This window comes from Pteronotus mesoamericanus, unplaced genomic scaffold (assembly GCF_021234165.1).
Source record: "Pteronotus mesoamericanus isolate MK-2021 breed Mesoamerican mustached bat unplaced genomic scaffold, CSHL_Meso_final contig_20, whole genome shotgun sequence".
NCBI lineage: Eukaryota > Metazoa > Chordata > Mammalia > Chiroptera > Mormoopidae > Pteronotus > Pteronotus mesoamericanus.
This window is the reverse complement of record NW_026555085.1, coordinates 63,823,360-63,850,273: the sequence shown is the minus strand read 5'-3', so window position 1 is coordinate 63,850,273 and position 26,914 is coordinate 63,823,360. Positions and strand designations below refer to the sequence as shown.

At 51.5% G+C, this 26,914-nt stretch overlaps 3 protein-coding genes across 11 annotated transcripts in view; 2 read left to right on the top strand and 1 right to left on the bottom strand.

The window, feature by feature from the left end:
- Window positions 1-1,747: 1,747 nt before the first annotated feature.
- MICAL1 (microtubule associated monooxygenase, calponin and LIM domain containing 1) lies at window positions 1,748-13,315 on the top strand. Of its 5 annotated transcripts, none has more exons than XM_054569817.1 (25): window positions 1,748-1,990; window positions 3,487-3,794; window positions 3,904-4,111; window positions 4,354-4,458; window positions 4,810-4,914; window positions 5,021-5,176; window positions 5,776-5,876; window positions 6,604-6,861; window positions 7,113-7,228; window positions 7,431-7,557; window positions 7,710-7,788; window positions 8,367-8,514; window positions 8,964-9,154; window positions 9,336-9,424; window positions 9,559-9,600; window positions 9,992-10,075; window positions 10,183-10,339; window positions 10,649-10,725; window positions 11,009-11,279; window positions 11,404-11,501; window positions 11,794-11,907; window positions 12,030-12,123; window positions 12,308-12,407; window positions 12,504-12,577; window positions 12,963-13,315. In XM_054569817.1, exons 2-25 carry the CDS (start codon window positions 3,537-3,539, stop codon window positions 13,103-13,105), a joined length of 3,195 nt encoding a protein of 1,064 aa, XP_054425792.1. In that variant the 5' UTR covers window positions 1,748-1,990; window positions 3,487-3,536; the 3' UTR covers window positions 13,106-13,315. The 5 variants fall into 5 exon arrangements, with proteins under 5 accessions (XP_054425792.1, XP_054425795.1, XP_054425791.1 ...); XM_054569820.1 differs by having other exon boundaries at window positions 1,858-1,990; window positions 3,300-3,794; XM_054569816.1 differs by having other exon boundaries at window positions 1,885-1,990; window positions 3,484-3,794.
- A 41-nt stretch (window positions 13,316-13,356) lies between these two features.
- Window positions 13,357-16,567, bottom strand: SMPD2 (sphingomyelin phosphodiesterase 2). The gene is made up of 10 exons (XM_054569821.1): window positions 16,158-16,567; window positions 15,833-15,929; window positions 15,663-15,739; window positions 15,227-15,320; window positions 15,003-15,092; window positions 14,679-14,761; window positions 14,398-14,530; window positions 14,202-14,306; window positions 13,869-14,022; window positions 13,357-13,770 (listed from the first exon to the last, which is right to left on the bottom strand). Exons 1-10 carry the CDS (start codon window positions 16,205-16,207, stop codon window positions 13,382-13,384), a joined length of 1,272 nt encoding a protein of 423 aa, XP_054425796.1. The 5' UTR covers window positions 16,208-16,567; the 3' UTR covers window positions 13,357-13,381.
- Window positions 16,568-16,734: 167 nt separating this feature from the next.
- PPIL6 (peptidylprolyl isomerase like 6) overlaps window positions 16,735-26,914 on the top strand; it is a 29,683-nt gene continuing 19,503 nt past the window's right edge. For 3 of the 5 annotated variants that reach the window (XM_054569810.1, XM_054569814.1, XM_054569813.1), the window contains exons 1-5: window positions 16,735-16,921; window positions 19,937-20,032; window positions 22,985-23,173; window positions 26,533-26,595; window positions 26,712-26,859. In XM_054569810.1, coding sequence (XP_054425785.1) covers window positions 16,787-16,921; window positions 19,937-20,032; window positions 22,985-23,173; window positions 26,533-26,595; window positions 26,712-26,859 — 631 coding nt within the window. In that variant the 5' untranslated portion in view covers window positions 16,735-16,786. The remainder of the gene's footprint in view (window positions 16,922-19,936; window positions 20,033-22,984; window positions 23,174-26,532; window positions 26,596-26,711; window positions 26,860-26,914) is intronic. The other 2 variants (XM_054569812.1, XM_054569815.1) reach the window with 2 other exon arrangements.

The window sequence follows — 26,914 nt, the reverse complement described above, 5'->3', positions numbered from 1 at the left end:
TTTGCAAAGGCACTAAGTCCAAGCAGCTAGTTGTTTACCATCTGCTAATGAAAGGGAGATGGGGTGATCCTAAGAGCCCGGTAACCCATTTATAGTGGATTTTAGAACTCTTATAATATGTATTTAAATGTGGTGCGTCTGATATTTGGCAAGTTCATTTCAAGCTAAGTGACCAGTCACATTCAAGAGCCAGGACAGGCCCAGCTGGGAGGCTGCCCTAGTTTCCTGAGCGTGACCTGGCTGAATTCCCTGCCTCTCCTGGCAGAGCAGGCGTTTCCCCTTGCCCCTCTTCCCCAGCCGGCATTCAGCTCAAGCTGTGAGCTGTGAGTATTTAAGTCTTGCTGGGTCTCAGAGGGTTTCCAGACGAAATGCAAAGTGAGAACAAAGAGAAAGGGAGAGTCATAGGGTGCCCAGCTCTTCCTGATCCCCGGATCTCAAGGAGAGCACCCCTTTCATTGACTCCTCTGTTTTGTTGGTGTTGCTAGTGTAACAGTGCCACTTGCTCTAAATAAGAAACAGCTTCTTATAATGCTAAGCTTTCACTTGTCACGTTGTATCAACACTAGTGTGGTGGAGTCAGACAGACCTGGGCCCTATACCAGGTCTGCCACTTGGCCTGTAACTTGTTGCAGGTCACACAGAACCTCTGTGAAACTCAGTTTCCTTTTCTGTAAAATGGGATTGTTGTGATTATTGAGATTGGGGGAATGCTCATAGTAGACACCCAGTAAATGAGAAGTGATGTTTTATTACTATTAACTAGTTGGCCCTGGCTGGTGTGGCTCAGTAGGTTGAGTGTCGTCCTTCGAATGAAAGGTCGCTGCTTCAATTCCCAGTCAGGGCACATGCCTGGGTTCCAGGCCACGTTCCCAGTTGGGGGCACGTGAGAGGCAACCAATCCATGTATCTTTCACACATTGACGTTTCTCTCCCTTCCCCTCTCTCTGCAAGTAAATAAATAAAATCTTTAAAAAAAGTATATAACTGTTTAGTTAATTATTAACTAGTTAAAAATATTAACCTTGGATAAGTACCTTTACATTCAGACTATTTCCTTATCTGGAATATAAGGAAGCTGAGCCCAAAGTTCTCTCAAGCTCCTTTCAGCACTGACTGTTCAGTGTGTCCTCAGTCCAAGGCATTTTTGAATATTGGGAACGTAGTCTCTCTCCCACACACCCTTCCCATTTGCCCCTTTCTCAGTAGTGGTCTAACATGTCCCCCCCCATTAACCCCCCGACACACACACACCCCTCTCCCCCCCGCCCCGCCCCTCTCTGCCACTTCACTTCTCGCGCGTCTGTAGAAGCTGTAGATTGCGGAGTTCTTGGGGCTTAATCCGTGCCCACTGGCCTCGGGCTGGGTCGAGGGGCAGATTTGAGCTTGAATTCCACGTGAAGCGCCCCGGCCCTGGTAAGAGAGATGAAGACGGCGCAGACTTTCCGACTCCACCTATGAACCCGCCAGCTTCTGCAAACTTCTTGCCCAGCGCTCGGAGACGGTCCGCGCAGTTGCTGCTGCGCCGGGAAGGTGGCCTCGCCGTCCCTGGAAGGGTCAGCTTTGCCGGCGCAGGCACCGGCATGGAACCCGAAGCTGCGAGTGCGCTGCTGAGCACCGGGAGCCCCCGACCCCAGTCTCCTTGACCCCCGCCAGGCCGGGCTCTGGGCCTCTGGCCCCCCAGCCGAATCCGGCATTTAAGATGCCACGCCTTCGGGCACCACCCAGCAGGCCTGGGCGGGCCCCCCCGCCTGCTCCGAGCCGGGGAACGCGGGGTAATGAGATGCTAATTAGCGCGAATAAAGCCTCCCAGCGCCGCGCGCCCAGCAGCAAAGCTCACAATCCGAACTAACTCCAGCCCGGCAGACTCCGCGCGCCGTCCCTCAACCCGGCTGTCGGTCCCCTCCTCCCCCACAGCGCCTTCCTCCGCCTTCGCCCCAGCCCTCCCACTAGCCCGGCAGGAAGCGGCCCCTCCCGGCTCTGGAGCCTCCGGGTAAGTTGTCCAGCTGAGCCAGCTGTGGGCCCCTTGCCCACGGTGGGCCGGGGTTCGGGGTGGAGGTGCGTTCCTGGGGGAAATGCGACCCCAGGCGCTCGGAAACCCCTCCAGGCCAGTCCCGTCTGTCTTCCCCCGCTCCCGCCCCGCTGAGGCCCTCAGCAGACTTTCTGGTCCAGAGTGCGAGTACCTCCCACCCCACCCCCGCCGCCAGTGGTCCAGCTCCTCTGCATCCTTCCAGACCGCTCCAGCCGTCGTACGTCCTTAGTCTTGGCGTTTCCAGGCTGGGTCACCGCTCCCTCTCCCATCGTTGAGGTCTTCTTCCTCCACTCCCCACCCTCTAAAGACCTCTGCCCTTCCTGATGGTCCTTCGGCCCTAGCCCAGGTGATTTACAGCAGACAACTTTAGTCTCCCCCTGGTCTGGCCTGCTGGTCCCTGGCTGGGAACAGCGGGGTGGCCGAGCGGGTAGGGGTATCGGTCCCAGGGACTTGCGCGCAACGATGCCACGCATTTTTCCTAACTCCCCTAGTGGCAACCCCATCCTCCGTACCCTCTGATTCCTCTGTGTCCCAGCGTGAGAAAGCCCCCTCCGGTACCCCTCAATTTGCGTGGGGGTCTGAGAGAGGGAGAGGGGGACAAAGGGAGGCCTTGTTTCGGGAAATTCCTGGGAGAGCGCGCCCGAGCCCACAGGGATGGGGCGGGTCTTGGACGCCGGTGGGAGGAAGCTGGGAGGGGCAAACCCGGCTGCTTTGGTCCCCTACGGCCCTCCAGGCCCCCTGGAGATGGCAGCACTCACAAGGGAAGTGTTTTTAACCACAGTGAGTCAGAAATATACCCAGTACTCCCTCACCCAGTAAGTTGTAGCACGCAACATCCTCCTGCTGTTTGTTGAGGTAGTTTGGGTGGTGAGAAGTGCACACTTTTAACAGTTACAGACTGTCGCCCCCCTCTGTCAGGAGGAAATCACCAGCACTAAGGAGGAAACATTTGTCCTTGGTGTAATACACACCCCACACCCGCGTGACACTGAGGCCATCAAAGAGCACCGAACGTAGGGAGACTTGGGTTGAGACGGGGCGGTGTGTGTGCCCAGCAGCTGGGGTTGCAGACACTTGGTTTGTCCTCATCTGCACCACGAAGGAAGCTCTCCTTCTGGCTAACCGCCCATTCCATGTCTGAGAAATTCCCCCACACCCTGTTTTCTGCTCTGTGGGCCCCAGAGATAGCACAGGGCTTGGAGATCCCTGGACAGGAGCTGGTGGCCCTCTGTGCCCAGGACTGCTGATTTTTCATTTCCAAATTTGGCAGGTTTCCCTTGGAAAGGATAGCAGCTGTCTCTGGAGCAGAGAGGGAGTAGGCTGTGAGAAAGGAGCAGAGCCAATTAGGAATGTACCCGGAGCTCCCTGGGGGCACCAGCCTGCTTTCTTCTCCCCCCTTCCTTTTCCCTTCCGCCTTTCTCCAGTCTCCTCCCCTTCTCTTCCCTCCTCTCCAGCAGGCAGTGCCTCTGCCCAGCTGCTCCCTTCCCTGAAAGACCCAGGGGCCTCCATGGCCTCACCCACCTCCACCAATCCAGCACATGCCCACTTTGAGAGCTTCCTGCAGGCCCAGTTGTGTCAGAACGTGCTGAGCAGCTTCCAGGGACTATGCCAGGCCCTGGGGCTGGAGTCTGGTGGGGGGCTGCCCCAGTACCACAAGATCAAGACCCAGCTCAACTACTGGAGTGCCAAGTCGTTGTGGGCCAAGCTGGACAAGCGAGCAGGCCAGCCTGTCTACCAGCAGGGCCAGGCCTGCGCCAACACGAAGGTGATTATACAGTGCCTGGGATGGGGATTGGAGAGCCTGGGGGTGGGGGCAGGACGAGGCAGAGGAGGGAGATGAGATGCCACGCCCACAACGCCTTGTGTGTTAACAGTGCCTGGTGGTGGGTGCCGGACCTTGTGGCCTGCGGGCTGCTGTGGAGCTGGCACTGTTGGGGGCCCGTGTGGTGCTGGTGGAAAAGCGCACCAAGTTCTCTCGCCACAATGTGCTCCACCTCTGGCCCTTCACCATCCATGACCTTCGGGCACTCGGTGCCAAGAAGTTCTATGGGCGCTTCTGCACAGGCACCCTGGACCATGTCAGTAAGTACCACCTGGTGGCCTGGAGGGGCTGGGTCTAGACACAGGCCAGTGGGGGTCTGCTGGGCCAGCCAAGAGACAGAGTGGACAAGAATCACTTCATCTTGGTGACATTTAGGACTCAGGCTGTCTATCTGTAAAATGGGCAGTTGGATGGGATGATCCCTACTTCTAGCTCTGACCAGGCGCACACTGATACTTGCGGAGATCCTGGGTCCCTGTTCCTAATGTCCTCTCCCTTCCAGGCATCCGACAGCTTCAGCTGCTTTTGTTGAAAGTGGCATTATTGCTGGGGGTGGAAATTCACTGGGGTGTCACTTTCACTGGCCTCCAGCCCCCTCCCAAACAGGGTAAGTACATCTCTGCTCCTCAACCACCATCTGCCAAGGACATCTTGGCCCATGGAAGAAGGAAAAGGGTGGGGTTGGGAGTCAGCAGAGCCTCCCTTTCTAATAGGGTGGCCTTGTCCACACCTCTCTGAGCCTCATTCTGCGCACCTGTAAAATGGGAGTAATATTCCCTTCCTTTCCTACTTTCCATAGGAAGTTGTGAAGGTATCATTTGATAGATGGCATATCATGGCTTTCTAAGCTGTAATGCCCTTTAACACATTTATTTAATTATTTCCCTGGCTTGTCCTGGGAACATTGGGGCCCCTTCAGACTTCCACACCTTTGTGCCTCTCACACCCTTTGCCCCAGGGAGTGGTTGGCGTGCCCAGCTCCAGCCCAATCCCCCTGCCCAACTGGCCAACTATGAATTTGATGTCCTCATCTCTGCTGCAGGAGGTAAATTCATCCCTGAAGGTGAGTGATCCCTTTCCTAAGAGTCAGCATCTTCCGCTCCTCCTGGGCCTTTCTAGCCTGTCATAGCCCTCATCCTCCTGCCACTGGCCACCTGCTGTCCCCCCAGGTTTCACAGTGCGAGAAATGCGAGGCAAACTGGCCATCGGCATCACAGCCAATTTCGTGAACACGCGAACCGTGGAAGAGACACAGGTGCCCGAGATCAGCGGTGTGGCCAGGATCTACAACCAGAGCTTCTTCCAGAGCTTGCTCAAAGCCACAGGTCAGGGCCCCTCTGTGTCATAGATGTTCCCCTCCCCCTGTCTGACTGGGGGCTAGCTCCTGCCTCTCTGGTCCTCACAGACGTGTCCTCAGTCCAAGGAATCTTGGCAGCAAAGAAGCTGAGCCCCAGGGCATTCAGCGGGCACAGCCCCTTTGCCACGAAGCACAGCAGGTCTTGGAAATCTCTCACAAAATGTGTGGGATTTTGCTTCGTGCTTTTTGATATATGCTTTAATATATAAATGATATAAATTCAAAATGAAATTGAAACTTCTAGAAGTTACCCTATGTTTATATTGACTTTGCTCTGCCACGCCCTTTGGGGTGTGCACACTCTAGTTTGAGAAGCCAGGCCATTGTCCATAAGCCTGTGACCTTGCAGTACACGTCTCCCAGCTGCTGCCTCACCCAGGATCCTCTCTTTGCTCCACATCCTCAGGCCTTCTAGGCCTGGGACAGATGGTCTGTCGTGCCATTAGAACTCATGGGCTCCCGTGGGGGGCACCCACTGTAGTCTAAGCGGTCAGGCATGGCTGGAGTATTTGGAGAAATGACAGTTAATGAGGAGAAGACACATATCCTGCCCTCCCCCCTACCCAGGCATCGATCTGGAAAACATTGTATACTACAAGGACGACACACACTACTTTGTGATGACAGCCAAGAAGCAGTGCCTGCTGCGTCTGGGGGTGCTGCGTCAGGTGAGGCCAGGCGCAGGCAGGCAGGCGCTGGGCAGTGGGCCCTGCGGGTGGAGGCCGGGCCTGGGCGTAGTCTGCCCCCGCCCCCCCCTCGGTGTGTATGGATCCTGTCCGGCCCTGCCCTGCCCTTTCCTCCCGCTTAGCAAGCTCCCCTCTGCTGGGGTCTACATGGTCATCTGCACCGTATTCCGGGGCTGATCGCCTTATGCCAGCCGTAGGACTACAAATGTGAGCTTCGTAAGAGCAGGGGTTTTGTCTCCGTCTCTGTTGCTTGTTTATTCCCAGTGCCTCGATGGTGCCTGGTGTATACTAAGTGCCCAGTAAGTATTTGCTGAATGAACTAGTTGAACACCTATTGTATGCTAGGTACTGTGTTGAGAGCTTCATATGCGTTTTCTCACCAAATTCTCACAAGTACCTTGAGATGTTAGGTGTGTTTCCTCTAAATGAGGCTCAGAGTAGTTCAGTGACTTGTCCGCAGAACAAGTGTGTGTCAAGAGTAATGGTCCTGGGCCTTGGGGGCAGGGTAGGGCCTGGGACCCCCAGAAGCAGGGTGGGTACTGAGGCTTGAGCCTATGAGGCAGGGTGTTCAAATTCCAGGTGCAGCTCAGCCTCAACCTGCTGTGTAGTCGGGGGAAGCCCCTTCTTGGGGCCTTAGTATGTGCACCTCCTTTACTCAAGGGGGTAGGACTGCCCAGTTGGTGCTGGTTCTGATCTATTGGCCTTGTAGGACTGGCCAGAGACTGACCGGCTGCTGGGCAGTGCCAATGTGGTGCCCGAGGCTCTGCAGCGCTTTGCCCAGGAAGCTGCTGACTTCGCCACCCACGGCAAGCTCGGGAAGCTGGAGTTTGCTAAAGACGCCCGTGGGCGGCCTGACGTCTCTGCTTTCGACTTCACAAGCATGATGCGGGCAGATAGCTCTGCTCGCGTGCAAGAGAAGCATGGCGCCCGCCTGCTGCTGGGGCTGGTGGGGGACTGCCTGGTAGAGGTGAGGGGTCAAGGTTCCCTGACTGGGAGAAGGTGAGGGGCTCTTTGGTGCTTGGAAAAACAGGGACTCCTTTTAAGGAGGCATTGGGCTTTGTGGTTGGGAAGGAGGGGAGAAAAGGGTTTGCCTGTCCTGGGGAGGAGCAAAGGGCTGCTTGATGTGGCGAGGGGCCTCCTCTGCTATGACCTAGGGGCATTTAGGCTTGGACACTCCTGCCAGACCCTGAGCTGCTTCCTATCCTTCTGGCCCTGCAGCCCTTCTGGCCCCTGGGCACTGGAGTGGCCCGCGGCTTCTTGGCAGCCTTTGATGCCGCCTGGATGGTGAAGCGGTGGGCAGAGGGCGCTGAGCCCCTAGAAGTGTTGGCAGAGCGGTGAGGCCTGAGTTGGGGGTGGGACGGATAAGGGCTAGCTCTAGGGACAAGGGACAGTAAAGGTGGGGGGTGCTGGGTGAGTAGATGGTGTCATGGACAAGAGAGAGTAAAAGAAAGGCCTGGCAATTCTTGAGGTGTCGGTGCTGACGGGTAAACTCTGACCCGTGCCCCTGGCTCCCACCTTCACAACTTCCGCCACCAGGGAGAGCCTGTACCAGCTCCTGTCACAGACATCCCCGGAAAACATGCACCGCAACGTGGCCCAGTATGGGCTGGACCCAGCCACCCGCTACCCCAACCTGAACCTCCGGGCTGTGTCCCCCAATCAGGTTCGACCCCCACCCAACTTCCCAGGTCAGGCCTTCCCTCTAGACCTGCCCAGTCGCTCCTCTGGGTTGGCCCTACCCTAGGAGGCACCTCCCCCGTGGGCTGGTGGGGGCGTGTGGTCAGCCTGCCTCAGGACCTGAAAGGGCTGCCTTAGGTGCGGGACCTGTACGATGTGATGGCCAAGGAGCCCGTGTGGAAGAGTGACAAGACCGACTCAGGAAAACGTGACTCTGGTAAGCAGGCCTTCCTCCAGAGCCATATCCAAAATATTTACCATCCAGTGAGGGGCAAGCACCAACCTACAGAGCAGCTGCCGCCGCAGGCCAGGAGCAGGGTGCTGGCACACTCTCGGATGGTGGGGGAGTTTGGAGAGTGGAGGGGCAGCGGAGCGCTCAGCAGCAGCCGTTTGCTGGTGTGGGGAAGTATTTCAATAGCCATTATGCCCACAGCAGCTGAATGGCAGCCATGCTCTCTGTGCTCAGCTGTTCTTCCTGACCCCTCCAGCCTTACAGACTCCAAACCCACATTTCCTTTGCGCCTCTGGGCCTCCTTTGCCCTTCAGTTCATAGCCTGGTACTTTCCATGTGGCCAGCAGCGATTTCACCTCACTTGATTCATTCCTTCGCTTTATTCCAGAAAGGAATTTTTTTTCTTAAATGAGAAAATTGGGATGAAGGAGGTACTGCTGACAGCGTTAGGTCGGTGCCCCAGCAGGGGTGGGGCCCTGCCTCCACCTCCCATCCCGACCCCCCAGTCAGCCACTGAGCTCTGGGGCCCGGGGGCCTCGGGCACAGCACAACTCCTTTCCCAGGGTCGGTGGGCAAACAGGAGGAGCTGCTACGCTGGTGCCAGGAGCAGACTGCTGGGTACCCTGGTGTCCACGTCACCGACCTTTCTTCCTCCTGGGCTGACGGGCTGGCTCTGTGTGCCCTGGTGAACCGACTGCGGCCTGGCCTACTGTGAGTTGCCCATTAGGCTCAGGGGTCCCAGGGAAACCACACCTCTCTCTCATGCCCCTGCCCCCTCCCCCTACTTCGGGCAGAATGGAACCCCTGGGATCACCGTGCGGGAATTAGCACACCCAGCTGAGTCCCAGCGCCACCACTGGCCAAGTCACTTCCCCTCCCTAGAGATGACAGTATTCCTGCCCGATTGCCCACCCACCTGCCTGGGAATGTTGTACAAATCAAATGCATTCAGAGGGGCAGCTTTGTGAGCACGGTAGAGATCCCTAAGGCCAGGCTGTCTTTGGGTAGTGGGGGAGGGGGTGTAGCGCAGAAAGAAACCCTTCGTGTCTTCTGCAGCTGTGCTCCTCCGCCTCTCCCGCTCTGCTCTCTACTCCCCCTCTCCCCCTTCGATGGGGTCAGGTTCTGGTCTCCCATTGGCCTCTTTGCCTGATGCCCCACAGGGAACCCTCAGAGCTGCAGGGGATGGGGGCCGTGGAAGCAACCAGCTGGGCGCTGAAGATGGCAGAGCATGAGCTGGGCATCACACCTGTGTTGTCCGCACAGGCGGTGGTGGCAGGAAGTGACCCGCTGGGCCTCATCGCCTACCTCAGCCACTTTCACAGTGCCTTTAAGAGCACACCCCACAGCCCAGGTAACCTGGAGGGTGGGACAGGGGTCGGGGGAGGCGTGTGCATGCACGCATACACAGCGGAGAGGGTGCCCTCAGAGGGGGAGCCCGGGAGAGCTGTCCCTTTGGGCTGCAGTGTAGCTGTCTATCCTAGGGGCACAATACTGGCCCCCCATCTGCCCTGACACCCCTACTCTCCCCGCAGGCCCTGCCAGCCAAAGCCCCTCGGGGACCTCCAGCGCCGTACTGTTCCTTGGCAAGCTGCAGAGGACCCTGCAACGGACGCGGGCCAAGGTGGAGCCTGGGCAGGGTTGGGGCTGGACAGTGGGTTCCTAGTGGGGGTCTCTGGGGTGAGGGGGGGTCTCAGAATGGGGGAAGGGGAAGACTGGGGGCTCAGAGCCCCTCACTGAGTATAGGACTTGTTACAGGAAAATGGGGAGGATGCAGGTGGCAAGAAGCTACGCCTGGAGGTAAATACATGAAAGGGCCAGACAGTGCCCTGCGCCATGTTCTGGCCTCTTCGCTGGAACACTTTCCCAGGTCCTGTCCAACCCCCCCATTTTGCCCCCCACCCAAGGTCCAGTCCTTTAACCCCCCATCCAATCTCCCTTCCTAGTCTCACTCCCCCTCCCTTCTAGCCCTTCCTCTTACTTGTTTTAAAGATTTTATTTATTTTTAGAGAGGGGAAGAGAGGGAAACATCAATGTGTGGTTGCATTTTGCACGCCCCCTGCTGGGGACCTGGCCTGCAACCCAGGCATGTGCCCTAGCACATGGCAGCCTTTTTTATTTATCTGCACACAACCACTCTCCAGCTGATCCTGCCACTCTACCTCCCGTCCTGAGCACTTAACCTCCTTAGGTAGAGGCTGAGACCCCAAGTACTGAGAAGCCACCAGTCCCAGAGTCTGGTGTACCCCTGACACCCCCATCACAACACCAGGAGGTGAGAATGGGGGGCCCAGCCTGCAGGCAGAGGCTTGAGGTCAGGGAGGGGCTTTCAGGGATAGGGAAGAACTTTCCAGCTGACCCTGTGGCACGGGGATTGTGCAGGCCAGTGGCGAGGACCTGTGTGCACTTTGTGGGGAACACCTGTACATCCTGGAACGCCTCTGTGCCGATGGCCGTTTCTACCATCGGAGCTGCTTCTGCTGCTGTGTCTGTGAGGCCACGCTGTGGCCAGGTGGCTACGGACAGCACCCAGGAGATGGTGAGTAGGCCAGGGAGGCCTCAAGAGGGACTCTGGGCATGGCGGGCGCTGCCTGGAGGCAAGAAATTGGAAGGTGGGATGGAATTGGGGTGCTGGGCGTGAGGTGGAAACAGGCTCAAGATGGCACTACCTTCCTCTGAGCTCTCTCTCCTCCAAAGCCCCAACTGTGGGGTTCTAAGAAACCAGGAGGCTAACAGGAATTCACCTGCAAATCCAGAGTCCAGTGGCCCCCATCTTCCCAGATAAGCTGAGTCTCTGGGCATTGTGGTCCCTACATCTGACATCTCTTCCCCCCTCCACCTTTCCCAGGACGTTTCTACTGCCTGCAGCACCTGCCCTCACCAGGCCACAAAGAGGATGGCAACGACAGAGGCCCTGAGAGTCAGGTTAAAGCTGTGAAAGTGTGTGTTAGGGATGGGGACAAGGAAAGGGGTCTCACCAAGCCCAGCGGACTTTGCCAGGGGTAACTGAATGCTCTCCACTAGCATGTAAGCTCCGTGAAGGCAGGGATTTCTGTCATTTCACTTACTGCTATAGCCCAAGTATCTAGAACACTGTACAACACTGTCCAGAAAATGAATGAATTCCAGGGCCCACATTTGTCTAAAGGGGCAGCCTCAGGCCCACACTGGGTAGGTCACTGACCAGACTATGTGGTGGCTTTTCTAGGACCTCGTCACACCAGATGATAACATGCCGTCCAGCCCCTTGACTCCCATGGCCCCCCTGGAGGGGGCTAGTCCTATCCCAAGCCCCAAGCCCATCCGTCAGCTGATCCGCCTGTCCAGCCCAGAGCGCCAGCGGTTGTCCTCTCTTAACCTGACCCCTGACTCGGAAATGGAACCTCCACCCAAGCCGCCCCGCAGCTGCACTGCCTTGGCCCGCCAGGCCCTGGAGGGCAGCTTTGTGGGATGGGGAGTGCCCACCCAGAGCCCTCAAGGTAACTGCTCTGCCCAGACGTGCTGAGCCAGGGTGGGGAGGGGGCAGGTGGTCCTGGGATTACTGAAGGGGAATGGAAAGGGAGGTCTTAGAGATCCCAAGGCCATGTCTACTTCTCTGCTCAGTGCTTATGGCCATGGAGGAAGAAGAAGGGAATTCCTCCTCCAGTGAAGAGGAAGATGAGGAAGAGGGAGATGTGGCTTTGGACCCAGACATGGAACTGGTAAGTGGAAGGAATCTGGCGATCTATTCTGCCCAAGCCAGCATGCATCCACTACACAATTCCCACCCCCCGCCACAGACAAACCCACAGCTCGCTCCTCCTCTGAGCCCTACTCTTGGAAGATCTTCTCACCCAGTCTGACTCATTCTTATCTCTAAACATCCACCTTTTCTACCACAACATACCCCAGTCCCAGCCCAGATTCTTTTTGGCCCCTTTTAAATGTAGCTTCCCCAACCCTTCACCACCAAGAGGCCAGGCCCTGCCCCTGACTGGTCCGACCCTGCCACAGGTCCTGCAGGCCATAACCAACAACTCAGGCACTTTGGACAAGTACCCAACGTGGCAGCGGACCTTGCTGCGCCGTGCTAAGGAGGAGCAGATGAAGAGATTCTGCAAGGCCCAGGTGAGATCCGGGGTTGCCAGAAGTTCTGATGGAGTCAGAATGGTGAGACTGGGGATCAGAGCTCCTCCAGTGCTCCATTCTTGAACAATCCAAAGACTCCTGGGCCTCTTGTCTTGCCTCAGGCCGTCCAGCTGCGACTCAATGAGATTGAGGCTTCTCTGAGGGAGCTGGAGGCCGAGGGAAAGAAGCTGGAGCTGGCCCTGAGGAACCAGAGCAGTGAGTGAAGACGGGGGAAGGGAAGTTTGGATGCCCCTTTGCCTCCTAGCACTGTATTCAGCCCCCAGCGACCCCTCAAACTGCAAGGCTCTGGCCCACAGCAGGCCCCATTCCTCAGGCTCAGGGCTCCTACGACCCTGGCTGGTGGCCTCCCGACCATGCAACCCCGCTTCGTCCTTATCAGGTTCTCTGGAACAGCAAAAGGCACTATGGCTGGAACAGCTGCTTCACCTTGTTCAGAAGAAAAACAGCTTAGTGGCTGAGGAGGCTGAGCTCATGATCACGTAAGGGACAGAGGGAGGTGACAATGGCTTGTGAGCTAGGCCCCAGCCGGGTCCTTGGGCGTCATGGACAGCCCTTTCCATCCCTGCCCGCTACAGGGTACAGGAACTGAGCCTGGAAGAGAAACAGTTGCAGCTGGACCAGGAGCTACGTAGCTACATGAACCGAAATGGTACGCAGGACTGGGGGAGAGGCAGACATCAGGGGGCTGGGGTTTGTAGTAGCCTCGTGATCTCGGGTACTGACCAAGAAACACAGTCCTCTAGTCAGAGTGCCTCTGAGGCAGTTCAGGAGGAAAGGAGGAAACCAGATGGAGGGGCTCCAAGCCCCTATTCCGCCTTCAGTGCAGTCAGGACTGTACGTACAGGCTTTCATGCAAGATTTCCTTTTCAAATGGTGCTGCTGTGAAACAATGCTAGAAAACCACTGGTGTTGACCACCCTAATTTTACAGATTAGGAAACAAAATTCAGGTAATAGAAGTCATGTAGGCCAGGATTAAGGTATGCCTCTCTTGCCTCTCTGCCCAGTTCTCTAAGCTTCATCTTCTCCCTTCAGAAACCCCAAAGACAGCTGCTGATCAGCAGGCTGAGAACCGGATCCTGAAGGAGCTAGTGAATGTGGTGAACCAGCGAGATGCCCTCATCCGCTTCCAGGAGGAACGCAGGCTCAGCGAGCTGGCATCAGGGCCGGGAGCCTAGGGCTCGAAGAGGGCGGGCTGTGTGCCTTCTTCCCTACAAGACCACCTCACCCCAGGACAGTGCCACCTACTCATCTGAGCTGCCTGGGAGAGGACCTCAGTGTTTATAATAAAAATGTTTTTGCCACGCACAAGGCTTAGGCTGCCCGCAGATGGAAGGTGGGGAGTATGTAGAGAAAGCAGGAGATGTGTAGGAACCTGAAGATGCACAGTGTGACAGTAGTTGTGATCAATGGCCCTCTACAAGGAAAAGGCAGAGCCACCGAAGTGTCAAGCTTTATTGGTCCTCAGCCCTGTCCCCCTCCTGATGCCCCAGGAACAAGGCTGGCCGAGACTCTGGGCCCAAGTCCTGGGCTTCCTTTGCCCTTCCCAACACATGCTGGAGCTCAGCCCGGGACCTACATAAGCCCTTGACCTCCTGCATGTGGAATAGGTAGACTGCACCCGCCCCTAGCACCAATCCTACACTGGGGGTCCAGAGCAGGATGGCAATTTCCCTGACCCCTCCTCCAGCCACCAGGGCACAGAGCAATGCCAAGAGAAGCAGCCCTAGACCAGTCATGTAGCCAGCGAAGGTGGTCCACCAACGAGCTTGAGCCACAGCCAGATCCAGCTCTGTCCAGGCCTCCCTTAGCACACTGATCAATGGTGACCTCTCTGCTGATCCTAGAACAAGGCAAGGCAGTGGGGCAGGAGAGAGGGTCAGAGTGGAAGAGCTGCCTTGTGGTGGGGAAGAACCAAGGGAAAGGGTGTGGGTGACTCACTGTTGGTAGAGCTGGGGTTTTGCTGGGGTGGGCTGTGTCTCACACACAGAGTAGCCATCAGGGCCTCATGATCAGAGAGCGGGGAGCCACTGTGAGGGTCATGGCCAGTAGTAGTTTTGAGAGTCGTGCAGGAGATGTAGAACCCAGAAACAGCCTGGGGAAAAAAAAGGGCCAGAGGGAAACTTTTATCGTCCCAGAGAACCAGCTCTTAGCTATCCCATTCCCCAGTCATCGGTGAACTAAGATAAGAATAGCTGCACAAAGGATCAGCACAGGATGGTGAGGGATGAAGAGACACAGTGGGTGAAGGCACATTGTGAGGAGAGGCCTGACCTTATAAAGTACATAGTCGATGCGGATGCCACAGGGGAATGGCTTCAGCTCTTGCTGGTTGACGTAGCAGTTCTGCGGTACCATGGTACAGCCTTCTTCAGAGCCCTAGGTGAATAGTTGCCTTGTGCTAGGATGTGGGGGAAGAAGGGAAAGACACTGGGCATCCAGTTGGGAAAATATTCAAGCAGGTCCTCACCTTGAAGTCCTGGGTCTCAAGGTAGGCATCATGCAGCCCTGTCCACTCCTTCAGCAGGCGGTAGCCCAGATCTTTTGGATGCAAGTTGAGGTCCCCACACAATAGAATGATGTCAGCCTTCTTGGATGTATGGCTGGGGGAACCAGGTGAGTGAGGCAAGAATTCTTCCGTAACCAGCTCTGCCCTATTAAGTGGGGCCTTGGCCACCACTCAGCCCCTGGACCCCATCCCACATCCCTTGTCCCCATCCCACATCCCTTGTCAAGCCCAGGCTCACACACTGGATGAAATGGGCCAGTTCCCAAGCTTGGGCCACACGATGTGCTAGGTAGATGTCCTTCTGTCGATTGTACTCTGCATGGAGCTGAGCAAGATAAATGAGATTACAGCAGGTGAGACTGAGGGTCTCAAGGGCAGGTGTAAATTAAGCTTGTGTCTATCACTTGGCATGATGCTTGGTAAAAAATGGGTGGACCTTGCCTACCGACTTGAGGAGATGCTGCCCCCACACCGCACCCCCAGGCAGCCCATCTAGTCGACTCCCATCTCTCCCTCCCAGTAGGAGGTTGCTTGTCCCAGCCCTCAGTACTTCCAGCTTCACTCACATGCGTCACGTAGACATTGAGCACCAGTCCACTTAGATAGAGTACCAGCAGCCCCACAGCCTTCCCACTGAACCAGTCACCATGATGGATCTGCAGGCAGGAGGGGGCAGGAACTCAGGGCACTGCTACCCTCTCTCTGCCCATCCCCTGCAACCGTGAGAAGTCTGCCTCCTTTACCCAGTTAGTGGGGGGCGGGTAAGAGAGGCGGATGAGGTCAGGCATACCATGTAAGGGTAGCCATTGAGAGTGTAGACATGCTGGGTGAATTCCTGGATTGGGTGTTTGGAGAAGACACAGAGGCCACTGCCAATGATGCCGCTGAAAGACAAGTCCTGATTAATGGCCAGAAAAGCAGGAAGAGAAAGACCTAGTCCTGTTCCCTTCCCTTGTCTCCCAGCACTATTGGCTACTTTTTCTCTCTTTCTGCTGCTGAGACCAGGTCCAGGACACAGGTCAAAGCAACAGCCTTTGTGGGATGACAGGGAGACCTCACAACAAGGCTGAGAGGAGCTGAAGAGCTAGGATCTTCCTGGTTCCACCCTTTCTTGCTTCCACACCCAGAAAAGAGGATGCTGGGGGAGAGGAAGAAGGGTGCAGCCGGTATCGGGTAGGGCTGGCGGGCCAAGAGCTTCCAGGCTTCCCGGGCAGAAGGGTTCTCACCTCCTGAAGTAGTGTGCGGCTGGGTAGGTGGGCAACAGCTTCTGTCGCAGGTGCTGGAAGTCCTGCTCACTCCATACCTGGGGGAAGGGATAAAGATGTCTGCCTGGCTCGTCTCCTCCTGCTACCCTCTACCCCCAGCCGGGGTTCCACAGCAGTTCCACACAGCCCACCTCCTCCAGTAGAGCTAGGTCGAAGCTCTCCATCTTCAGAAAGTCTCCCAGGCGCTTCATGCGGTCTGCTCGGTGCTTGCTCAGGTAGGGAATGCCCCTAAGGACAGAAGGGCCAGGGGAGGTGACTACTGGGCGTGCTCAGCTCTCCGGACACCGCGGGAGCTGGGAGCCAGGTGAGGGTTTTGGAGGTGCAGGTTCTCGCAACACCCCGAGATTACGAGACAGAGTAGAGCCTTGGCCCGGATGTGAGGGTGGCCTCTTTCCTCTGGCTGTGCGGGTGCGACTGGGGCTGTGGCCTCCGACCTCACTCCGCAGGAGCACTCACCAGCAGTTGAGGTTAAAGACCTTCAGTCGCAGGGAGAAGTTGGGCTTCATGGCGCCGACGCTCCGGGGTCGCGGGACAGCTCGACTTCCTCAGCGACCGCCCGGCCCAGACGGGTGAGGGCGGGCCGCACCTCCTCCCAGGAAGGTGCGCACAGGTGGTCGGCCCCGCCCCCACGCTCCCCACGCGGGCCGAGGCTCCTAAGTCCCCGATGCTCAGGCCCGCGACCCGGGCCAGCGACCCGAGACAGACTCCCGCGTTACTCCGGCAACCAGCAGGCTGGCCCAAACTGGCTGCCCACCAAGCCGGAAAGGCGATCTGTGGCGAAACCGGGGAGCTGACCGAAGCCGCGGGCCGTGCACGGGGGAGCCTGGATAGAGGCGAGCCGGGCGAAGGCACAGGAGACGCGGGGCTCCCCGGCCGCGGCGGCCCGCGCACCCTCCCGCGCTGCTTTTTCCGGCGCACCAGCAACAGGCAAACAAACCCGGCCACCTCCTCTGGCCCCGCCCCTCGCCCCGCCCCGCCCCGCCCCGCCCCTCTCCTGCCTCCTCCCTGCGAGCGTCGGGGGCGGGGCCGTGCGGTTGTCTTAGTGATACGCAACGTTTGTGCTCCGAGGGGTCCCGAGAGCGGTCATGGCGAGACCGCAGCCTTGCGGGCCGAGGTCGGTCCCGTTCTGCTCGCAGTCGCCGCCGGAGCAGCTGCTACAAGTGAAGGTGGTGGGGCTCTTCAAAACCTCTAGCTTTCAGATTGCGAAGAGCACAGCTGAGGTAACGGCGAAGAAACCACAAGTGGTGGAGGCCCTTTCCGCTTCCCAGGCTCGCGCCTCCTGGTGGCGGGTGCCGACGTTCCGGGAGGGATTTGTCCGGGCTGCCCCTGACCGGTCGGCTTGCGTAAAACCGTGAAGGGGGAAGGTGCGGGTACGGAGGGCTGGCATTCCACTTCGAGAAGTGGTGCCCTTGAAGGGCCTTCCGAGTGAAGGAAGCGTTCAGAGCCTTGCTGGGAATAAAGGTAATCCCTACGCTCTGCATAGCCACACTTTTTATTCCACATTCATTTTTAAATTATAGATTTTTAAAGTTCATGAACAAATGTTCAGGAAAAATTGTTACCATATAATTAGCTGATTCTTTACGAACTCCCACTCCGAGTGATTTTTGAAAACTATTCATTCGGGAAGGTTTGTTTTTATTTTATTTTTTTAATTTAAAAATTTTCTATGGCAGTCACTTCATTACAAATTAGGTGCTTAAGGGATTTCTCTCTCTTTTTTTATGATTTATTTTTAGAGAGGGGGGAAAAGAGGGAGAAAGAAGGGGAGAAACATGGATGTGTGAGAGAAACATAGATGAGTTGCTTCTCCCACGCCCCATGTGCGCAACTCAGCGTCTGTGCTCTGACAGGGAATCCAATCCAACCAGCGACCAAAGGTCCCCAGGCCGGCGCTCAATCAGGCACCAACCAGCGCAGATTTCTTAATAGATGCCTGACCTTGAGGTGCGTGTTTCATTGTAAACACAGAGGGATACAGAAGGAAAAATACTTCCATTGAAAGAATGTGGCCAGGTCAGTAATGTTGCAGCACACCTATAACCGCAGTGCAGGGGAAATGTAGAAATCTGGGAAATGTAGAAATGTAGAATTCAGCCCATGGCTCCGGAGATGCTGCTCTAAGATTATGCCAAGCTTCTCCCCTTCAAAACCCCACTAGACTCTAGGACAATACCTTATGTGTGTATCTTGCAAAGTACGCAGCTGGATACTGGACACAAAACGTTCCCAAACAGAAGAAATCTTAAATTCCTACCTCACCTACTCCAAGTCCACAGTGTTAAAGAAAAGTTTATAATTATGTCAAATCAGGAAATAGTAACTAATTTGTGAAATAGGTAAAATTTACATCAAAATGAAGACCGATCAGAAGTGTGTGGAAACGATATATAGATCATCTGAAGAAGTAGAAACTGAGGGTTGTGTTAGCTGGGCTGATGGGATCAGCAGTTTTGTGGCCTATGTTGTATTCCATGTGTGTGAGGGATTTTTTTTTCCCTTTGTTTTTCTTAGCTCCTTTTCTGAAGGCACATGTTTTCTGTGCCTGCTCCACACTGTAGATAAGGTATTCGTAATGTTTTTCGGTAAAGTCCAGATATTACATTGTTAGGCCTAGGGGGCCATTGGTTCTCTACGGCCACTACTCAGTTCTATCCTTGTGTGAACGTAGCCACACAGTATGTAAATGAATAGCGGGCTTCCAATAAAACTGGATTATGCACGCAGAAACTTGACTTGCCTGTAATTTCACATGACATGAAATATGATTTTTTTCAACTGCTTAAAACTCTAAAAATTTTTCTTAACTTTAGAGTCAAAAAACAGGCTCTGGACCAGATTTGTCCCAGTGGCCAGTTTGCCAATCTCTGTTGTAGAGCACACTAAGTCAATGTCTTTGTTATATTAGTAATGATAATTTTCCCTCTCATAAGCTTTTGCCTACTGTAGCTGTATTTGAATATGAAAACATCAATGTGAATTCAGTTAGTTCTGTCTTAATAAAGGATCCTTGAAAATATACCCAACACGTTCTTTTGTGAGCAATCCCAGATGCCTAATTAACTGACAAAGATTCAAACCTGTAAAGAGTAAGTATTATATATATTCTAATTTGGATGTCGTCCATTCTAGAACAAAGACTACATTATGAAGAAAGTATGATTACATATTAATTTGAAAACTGTTGGGTTTATTAGTTATTCCAGGTAGCCCCTCAGTTCGAAACAGTTGTCCTGCACAATTGCCTCAGACAGAGCACAGACACTGGAATTGAGAGAAAAGGACCCCTCATCTGTTGATTGGGGACGGTAGTCTAAGAAGGAAATGGCCAGGTTGCTGTTGCCCTCTTCTGCTATCCCTGGTTCCAAGGCAAGGTGCACTCACGTCCCGGCTTTCTCCCCCTTGCAGTATCTACCCTTGATGGAGCGTGCCAGTCAGTGTCCCCTTAGACCACGGCAGAAGGGGCCAGCTGTCACTTTCCCTGTTGGTCTATCGACTCCTCAGACGCACTCAGGAAAGTGAGGCCCAATTGTTATTGCCTCAACTACCTTCTCTTGCTTTAGAAGGAGGAAAAGTATAACGTATTAGCAACAAAAATATTTTATTTTTGACAGGGATTATTAACCAGTGAGAATTCTCTCTGTTTCATATAGACAATATACGTTAAACCAAAATATGTGCACTATCTAAAACATATTATTATCTTTTTCCCAAGAGGTATAACCACAATCTCCTTTTGGTCATTCTCCATATATCAGTGAATTAAAGTAATAACATTTATTTCTTTTAGTCAAAGTATCCATAGATCTATTGAGGTTTAATAGGCGTTGAATTTAGGGAAAAACTGGTCCTAAAAGAACGTGATAGATCACGGAACTGTTGGCACAAACTCATTTATTTGTTCATTTGTTTATTCAGTTGCTTTGTGTGAGTGATCCAGATGTTGAGGCCAGTGGAAATGTAGGAAAACTAAGACACTCTTTTCCCTCAGGGGGCTTATTCTCTACAGGTAAGAGACAAATAAGGCAGAGCCCCAGCCTGGGCTGGGGAGTGACTCAATGGAAGTGAACAGTGGGGCCTCAGAGAGGCTGGCAAGGGGCATCTAAGCCAGACTGTGTAGGCTGGGTATGCTGGGTTGTATAAAATTTCTTGGAGACCCCATGAAAATTAGGGCAAATGATTACTACTTTAAAAAGGATCTTACTCTAAAATAATCATTCTGTTTTGAAACCTAGAGCCTGAAGAGTAATTTTCCATCCAAATTTGAAGATCCTGTAATAGTTCCTCTTCAAGAATTTGCATGGGATCAATATCTACAGGAGAAAAAAAGGGTAAAGGATATTTGGGGTGGCGGAAATGAGTGAAGTTTTGCCTGAACTATTTATGCATTGTTTTGGAAAAACAAGTAGTAATTTTAGTGCAACTAAACTTTATTTCTTTAAATTGTGCACTTTTCCTAAATTATTTCAAGCATTTTACAAGGCTGATTTTAAGAAGAAGTAAAATATTTACAGGATTTTTCTCTTGGAAGGCTTGTGATAAAGATGTTCTAAACTCTGGATGCTGCTGTTTACCCTGCTGATAGTTGCCCCTCTTTCCCTGCACATCACTTATGCTGCCGGGGACACCCTGGTGCTCAGGTTACTATGGCTTGGCACTCTATCTCTGGAAGGTTTTGGGTTTGGGGCGCAGATATAGTGAGGGGCTTGTGTTGGCTGTTGCCTAGGGGAGCTCTGATGACCGGCACCAAGTCTCCACAGGGTAGCGTTGCTCTAATTGAAGCTTTCTTCTCTGCGTCTCCCCCCTCACAGTTCCCTGGGAGAATCCAAGACCCTGGGGCCAGCAGAGCTTGTCCAGGGAGGGCAGATCGGTTTTCTCTTTGGTGCCAACTCTAACAAGTTGGTAGTGCTGCCTGGAGCATGTGATATGAAGGATTCTGAGATGGAGTCCTGGCTCAGCAATGTCTCGTGTTGAGGCGGGGAGGCTGGAACGGTGTACACCTCTTGCTCGACACCCCTGGCCCAGTCTTGTGGAGACCCCAGTCCTGGTTTCCCTGCCCCCCACATCTCACTGGTGGCTGATGAAATCCCGTTTCCCCTGACCAGAGCAGTTTCAATTGTTTTGTGCTTGGTTACACAAGGAGGTCTTGTGATCCTGTGATTATCATATAGATAGTGTCATTTTAACCAAGATCACTTCACTCTTCAGTCACATAAATGGTGCAAGACAGAGTCAAGAATACCACTTCTTGACTCTGTCTTGGAAAATGGTAAGTCTCATACCATTTTCATAGCCATAACACATTTTCATTGGCATTGAAATAGAACCATAGCAAACACATGATGCTTATAATATATGCCAGACACTGTTCTAATAGCTTCTAACATATATCAACTCTAATCCTTACAACTAGGGTGATCAATCATCCTGATTTACCTGGGACTGAGGAGTTTCCTGGTATACAGAAATCTTAACACTAAAACTGCGTCAGTCCTGGGCAAACCATGACAGTTGGTCACCCTAACATAAAACAATGTTTTTCTTCATTTTTATCATCAGACTTAGTATACTGTGTGCCAGCATCATGCTCTCCAATTCCAAGAGAGCCATGATCTTATGCTTTGGCTTGCACCAGCTCCTCTTACATATTCCCACTGCACTCTTAAAGAGTAATTTCCCACCCTTTTCAGCCTAGCTTACTGACCTTGGCATGTTTTGTGTTCCTTTCCTCTTGCTTCTCTCACAGGGCTTGAATGAGGCTTTCTAGATAATCATTGCTGCTTCTTTCCACCTATTCTGTATTCCTTATCCTTCCCTTCTTCCCACTTTCATCGTCATCTCCTGGATACTTGTCACTTTAACCTCCTCTTCCCTTTCAGGCCAGTGTCTTGTCCTTCAGTGTAAGTGTGTCGTGTTAGCCGTAGTGCTGCTTAGCACACTTGAGGTAAGGTCCAGGCTGGCCTAATGTTTCAACAGAATTTTGCACACTTGAGGGATGGCTTCAGGGCTTTTGAAATGCCTTTCTCTCCTTTCCAAAAAAAGTTGCATCACTCATCATAGTGTTGGAAAGCCTCAGAAACCAGCAGGTCCAGCCCACTATCTTGAGGCAGGGGAGGAGTTCTCATGGATAGAAGACACACAGAGCCAAAGCAACCTCTGAATAAAGTGTACCTTCTACTGCATTTCTTCCACCAAGGGAACTAAAATATCCACAATTAAACTTTCTCTGCCCTTTTCAAAGTTTTGTGTCCTGTGAAATGTGATAACACCGATAAATTTGAACAGTTCGGGGGGTATTGACTCATAGGCTCTCTCAGTGATTTGCAGTTCAGCATGAACAAGTGAATTCTCTTCCTTGAAGCAGGTAGCAGCTGAATATGAAATCTCCTGAGAGGAGCTGAAAATGGAGCAAGCTGGCAAACTGAAGGCAGGCATTCCCCCAACCAGCATTTCTCTAAGTGCGGTCTCAGACCAGCAGCGTTTGCATCTCCTGGGATGTTGTTAGAAATGTAAATTCTCAGGCCCCACCCCCAAACCAGAAATTCAGGTGGGGCTCACGAATCTAATTCTGACTGCCCACTAAAATTAGAGAACAGCTCTCCCAAATTGGCCATGGTTTTGCCAGGACTGGCACTGGGTAATAATAAACCAGATCTCTTTGAAGGGGACATCACTCAGTGGCCACACACTGGGATTTAGGAGGTTGGTTGCCAGTGTTATGCGGATGAAAACACAAACACACTTCATTTTGAAGGGTTTAGTACTTGAAAGTGTTGATGCAGGTGAGTGCTCTTCCTCATTGCCCGGAGGTGCCCAGAAATTCCTGTCGGCTGTCGCAGGAGGCATTCCTTCACCCTGACCCTCCTCGGTCAACAAACTATGCTTTCCATCCCTTACACTGAAAACCGTGTCTTGCACAGAACCCCTGACCTTCCCACGTATGCACACAGTAAAAGGTGCATCAAATATACCGCCAGAGATTGCCTTTTGTTTTCAAGTTACTATACCATGCTTGCTACACCCACAGATTTTTACTACCAGATTACCATCTATTTTCTATGGTCTTACCATTTTTAAGATTACTTTTAGATCATTCTTTTTTTTTGGTGATGTCAGAGTCTTGAAAAATGTTTTTACATTCTTTTTTCTCTCAAAAGTAATAAGAAACATATATTTTTAAAGAGTCAGTTCTCAGGTTGAACCCAAGCTCTGGCTTGTGGGGTTAGAAAGTTTTTTTCATTTTTCTTTCTTTGTTACTTTTTTTTTTCTCCTTTCCTTTATAGGAACTTAAGAATGAAGTCTGGGAATATTCTGCCTATGTCATGTGTTTTATTAATGATCAGCTCCTGGGTGATGCACTTGATCTTCAGAAATGGGCCCACAAGGTGTGGGATATAGTTGATTTTAAGCCCCTTGCACTTTATGAGGCACTTACTGTGGATTATTCTGCTAAATTATCAAGAGACACCAAGGCAAGTTATACTAACGTTTAAAGAAAAACACTGGCATCTTTGATGATTTATGTTGATTCAGCATTATTTACTGATAGCCTAATGAAGGAAATATAAAAGAGTAAGAGACCAGGTTTGCAAAGGATTGTATAATATGGCAGAGCTTGGCTTGGTAGTGCGTTAAACAAGCATATCTCTCAGCAGGCAGGAGCATCCCTGTTCTAACATTTCCACGCCCCTGCAGGGGTGTCCAACCCATAGCCTGCAGGCCCCATGTGGCCCAAGGTGACTATGAATGCGGCACAACACAAAATTGTAAATTTCCTTTAAAACATTATGAGATTTTGTGTGTGTGTGTGATTATGTGTTACAATGTATTTAATTTGTGGCCCAAGACAACTCTTCTTCTTCCATTGTGGCCCAGAGAGGCCAAAAGGCTGGACACCCCTATAGGGTTTATATGCATTATTATTCATTTCAAAATATAAAGACTCCACCTTAGGGAAGGTCAAGTCTGTCACTCATTCACTTTTAGTGAATATTTTTTAAAAGATTTTATTTATTTATTTCTTAGAGATAGGGAAAGGGAGGGAGAAAGAGAGGAAGAGAAACATCAATGTGTGAGAGATACATCTTTTTGGTTGTCTTCTTGCACAATCCCAACTGGGGAACCTGGCCTGCAACCCAGGCATGTGCCCTGACTGGGATTGAACCTGTAACCTTTTGGTTCACAGGTCAGAGCTCAATCCACTGAGCCACTCAGCCAGGGCTAGTGAGTATTTTAATTAATACTTCTAACACCTAAGTGAAAGCTACTGCACTAAGGGAATGGAAAGTTTGAGAAGAAAGGTGACATTTTAAAGCATGACATAGTTCGTGAGAGCAAGAGTAGGCAAACTATGGTATTGGGGTTTCCAGTGGCAGAAGACAGTCATGATGTCTGAGGTCCAAAGAGCAAGAGACACGTCAGAGTGGGATGGCAATAGAGATAAAAGCACTTTGTAATTTTGCTCAGCCATTTTGTAGCAACAGCTACCATGTACTGAAAATCACTTCTTGCTCATGGTGACCTGGGCCCATAGAAAAACACAGTGTCTTTCTGAGCCATGCAAAGGCAAAGACCAGTAACTTACAACACTGTTTAACCACTGTCTTTAAAGGAATCTGAAACAGTAGGTGCCCATTTAACTTTTGACTGAATAAACAATACACTTGGAAAATGCCAGAAACTCTGAGGTGTGAGGAGGAATATAATGTTCCTAGTAGTTAATTCCCAGAGGGACAGAAGCCTAGAAGTACATGGTGTCCTCTGAAAATAACTGGGAAAAGCAAGGAGACCAGAATTAGTGGGGAAACAAGGCTGGGGAAATGAGGGTGTCAGTCATACTAAGCTACTCAGATTGATTTAAGGAAAAAAGGTATGTATGGAAATGATATTGGTAACCTCACAATTGACAGGTAAGCTGGAGAGCCTGCTTGGGAAAGCAGGTAGAAACCAAGGAAGGCCTGGCAACAGGAAAAGATGGGCAGAGCCATGCCCCGGGAATGGGCAGCCATGAGTGCCCCCTGGCCTGGGTTTGAATTGCCATCTGCACTAAGAATAACTGCTCAGCTGGCCTTGTGTCTTTGTAGCTCTCTGGAGAGCCAAGGACCAGGCAGGAGCGCCTAACTAGTGGAGCCCAGGTCATGTCCCAGCACCCTGGCTCTCACAGGAAGGGGAGAGGGAGAACCTGGCCCCGTTAGGTTCTGCGGAGGGTGGTGGGGCCTTGTGGGGGAATTCCCCAAATGGGATACGTGTTCAGCTGTTAACTAGGAAGAAAACCCAAACGTGTGTTAAAGAAAGTTTGAACTTACCATCCATTCTCAATTAAGAAGTTAGATTTTATCTAGAAGGAAGCCAAGCCAACAGAACTTTCATAAAGAATATGACATAATCTCTTTGCTTTTTTGGAAAAACTTTTATGGGTATGCAGAAACAGCCATTTGGAAAGCGGCCATATGGGCTAGAGATAATGACAGCTTGAATTAATTAGCGGCAGGAAAGAGAAGGGATCTAGATTCTGGAGAAAATCCTTAGTTTTGTGTGTCCCCTCTCCTTCCCATGCTAATGGTAAATTTTTCTTGCTGAGTAAAACCGAGTCAGGGACTTGTTTACTTCTGGGTTGGATTGAAATATGCTACATAATTATGTTTGTGTGTTTAGTTGCTAGGTGACATTATCTTGTGCTGCATTTATTTGCTCTTTTCATTAGAATTTTCAAAATTATCTACTCTTGACAACCCTGTAAAGATAAGATATTGTTGCACAAGGAATCATGATTCTTCAGTAGATCCTCTTTTTCCTCCTAAGCCTGGAAAGTTTACAACATTATGCCTTTTATTCTTAAGTTATAATCTTTTATAATTAAGAAATTGTAGTGTAGAAGCTGAGAGGCACAAATTGATTATAATTAGTATGGATATCAAAATGCACAATATTATTTCAGTCTTTAAAAAGAAAAGGTTAGAGTGACATAAATTAACAATAAGGATACATTTAAATGTGATTTAATTTATGTTTCCTAGATTCTTAAGGAATAGGACAGGGCAAATTAATGTCCCCTGTTAAATCAGGTGGCATTTTTATGTATGTAAGATTTGAAATGTATTCTGTTAGATGTGCTCTGCTCCCTAAGTGAATGCTACTGTGATAGAAACGAGTGCTTTCCTTTTGGATGCCTTTTTGTAGGGCTAGACAGGATCTTACAAGTGTTAGTCATCTGTACCAGAAAGGATGTCAATTGAAAACAAGAGCGGGGGACCCTCTGAGAACATGAGGACATGATTGCACGCACCAAAAGCACAGCTTCTCTCTTCCCAGCCCCTGGAATCACACCTGCCATGGATTTAGTGGCCTTATTTTCCCAATAGAAAGACTGGCCTGGTTCTGGTTAGCTAATCTGAGCTGTCTCCGAAAATCCAGAACACACGGTAACCAAATCCATGGTGCTCTCATTGGCTCTTTTCCCAAAATTAATCAGGGAAGAAAAGAATTCCCAGTCTCCTTCTTTTCCCAAAGGGACTGCCTGATGTTCCTTTCCACACCTAGTTTGCGATGGAGTGGATATCTAGGCCATGTGTTCTCAGGCTTGGTGACAGGTTAATGTTACTCAAAGCTTTGCTGCTGAAGGGTTTTAAAAAGCATGTTATTTCAGTTGTAAAGCCTTGATATAAAAAATGAAACAAAATTCTTTAAGTTATTCTTTTAGCTGTTACATTCTCCAGTGTTAATGCTGTTGACATCTTACCAATAAAAACATGATTGTCTTATTTTTGGTCATTTCTAAAATTTTCTTCCAAGACATTGACCTGCATTATCTTTTTCTCCTTAATTTTAATAGCATGATTTTGTGTTCTTGGATGTTTCTATTGATTTTTATCCAATTGGAAGATTGGTTTTTGAGGTAAGAGTGTTTGTTGTTGTTATTGTTGTTACATTAGTAAGTTGGGGGGAGTGGGAATCTGTAACTGTCAAAATGTAAAATATTTAACCTTTAAAACCTTTAATCTTTTTTTTTAGCTGTACAGTGATGCATGTCCCAAAACATGTAAAAATTTTCAGGTCTTATGCACAGGAAAAGCAGGGTTTTCTCAAAGTGGCATCAAGCTACATTATGCAGGTTCAATTTTTCATCGAATAGTACAGAATGGTTGGATACAAGGAGGAGGTGAGTTTAAAATATTAAATACAACCCAACTGCAACATCAAATCAGAATGTCCAA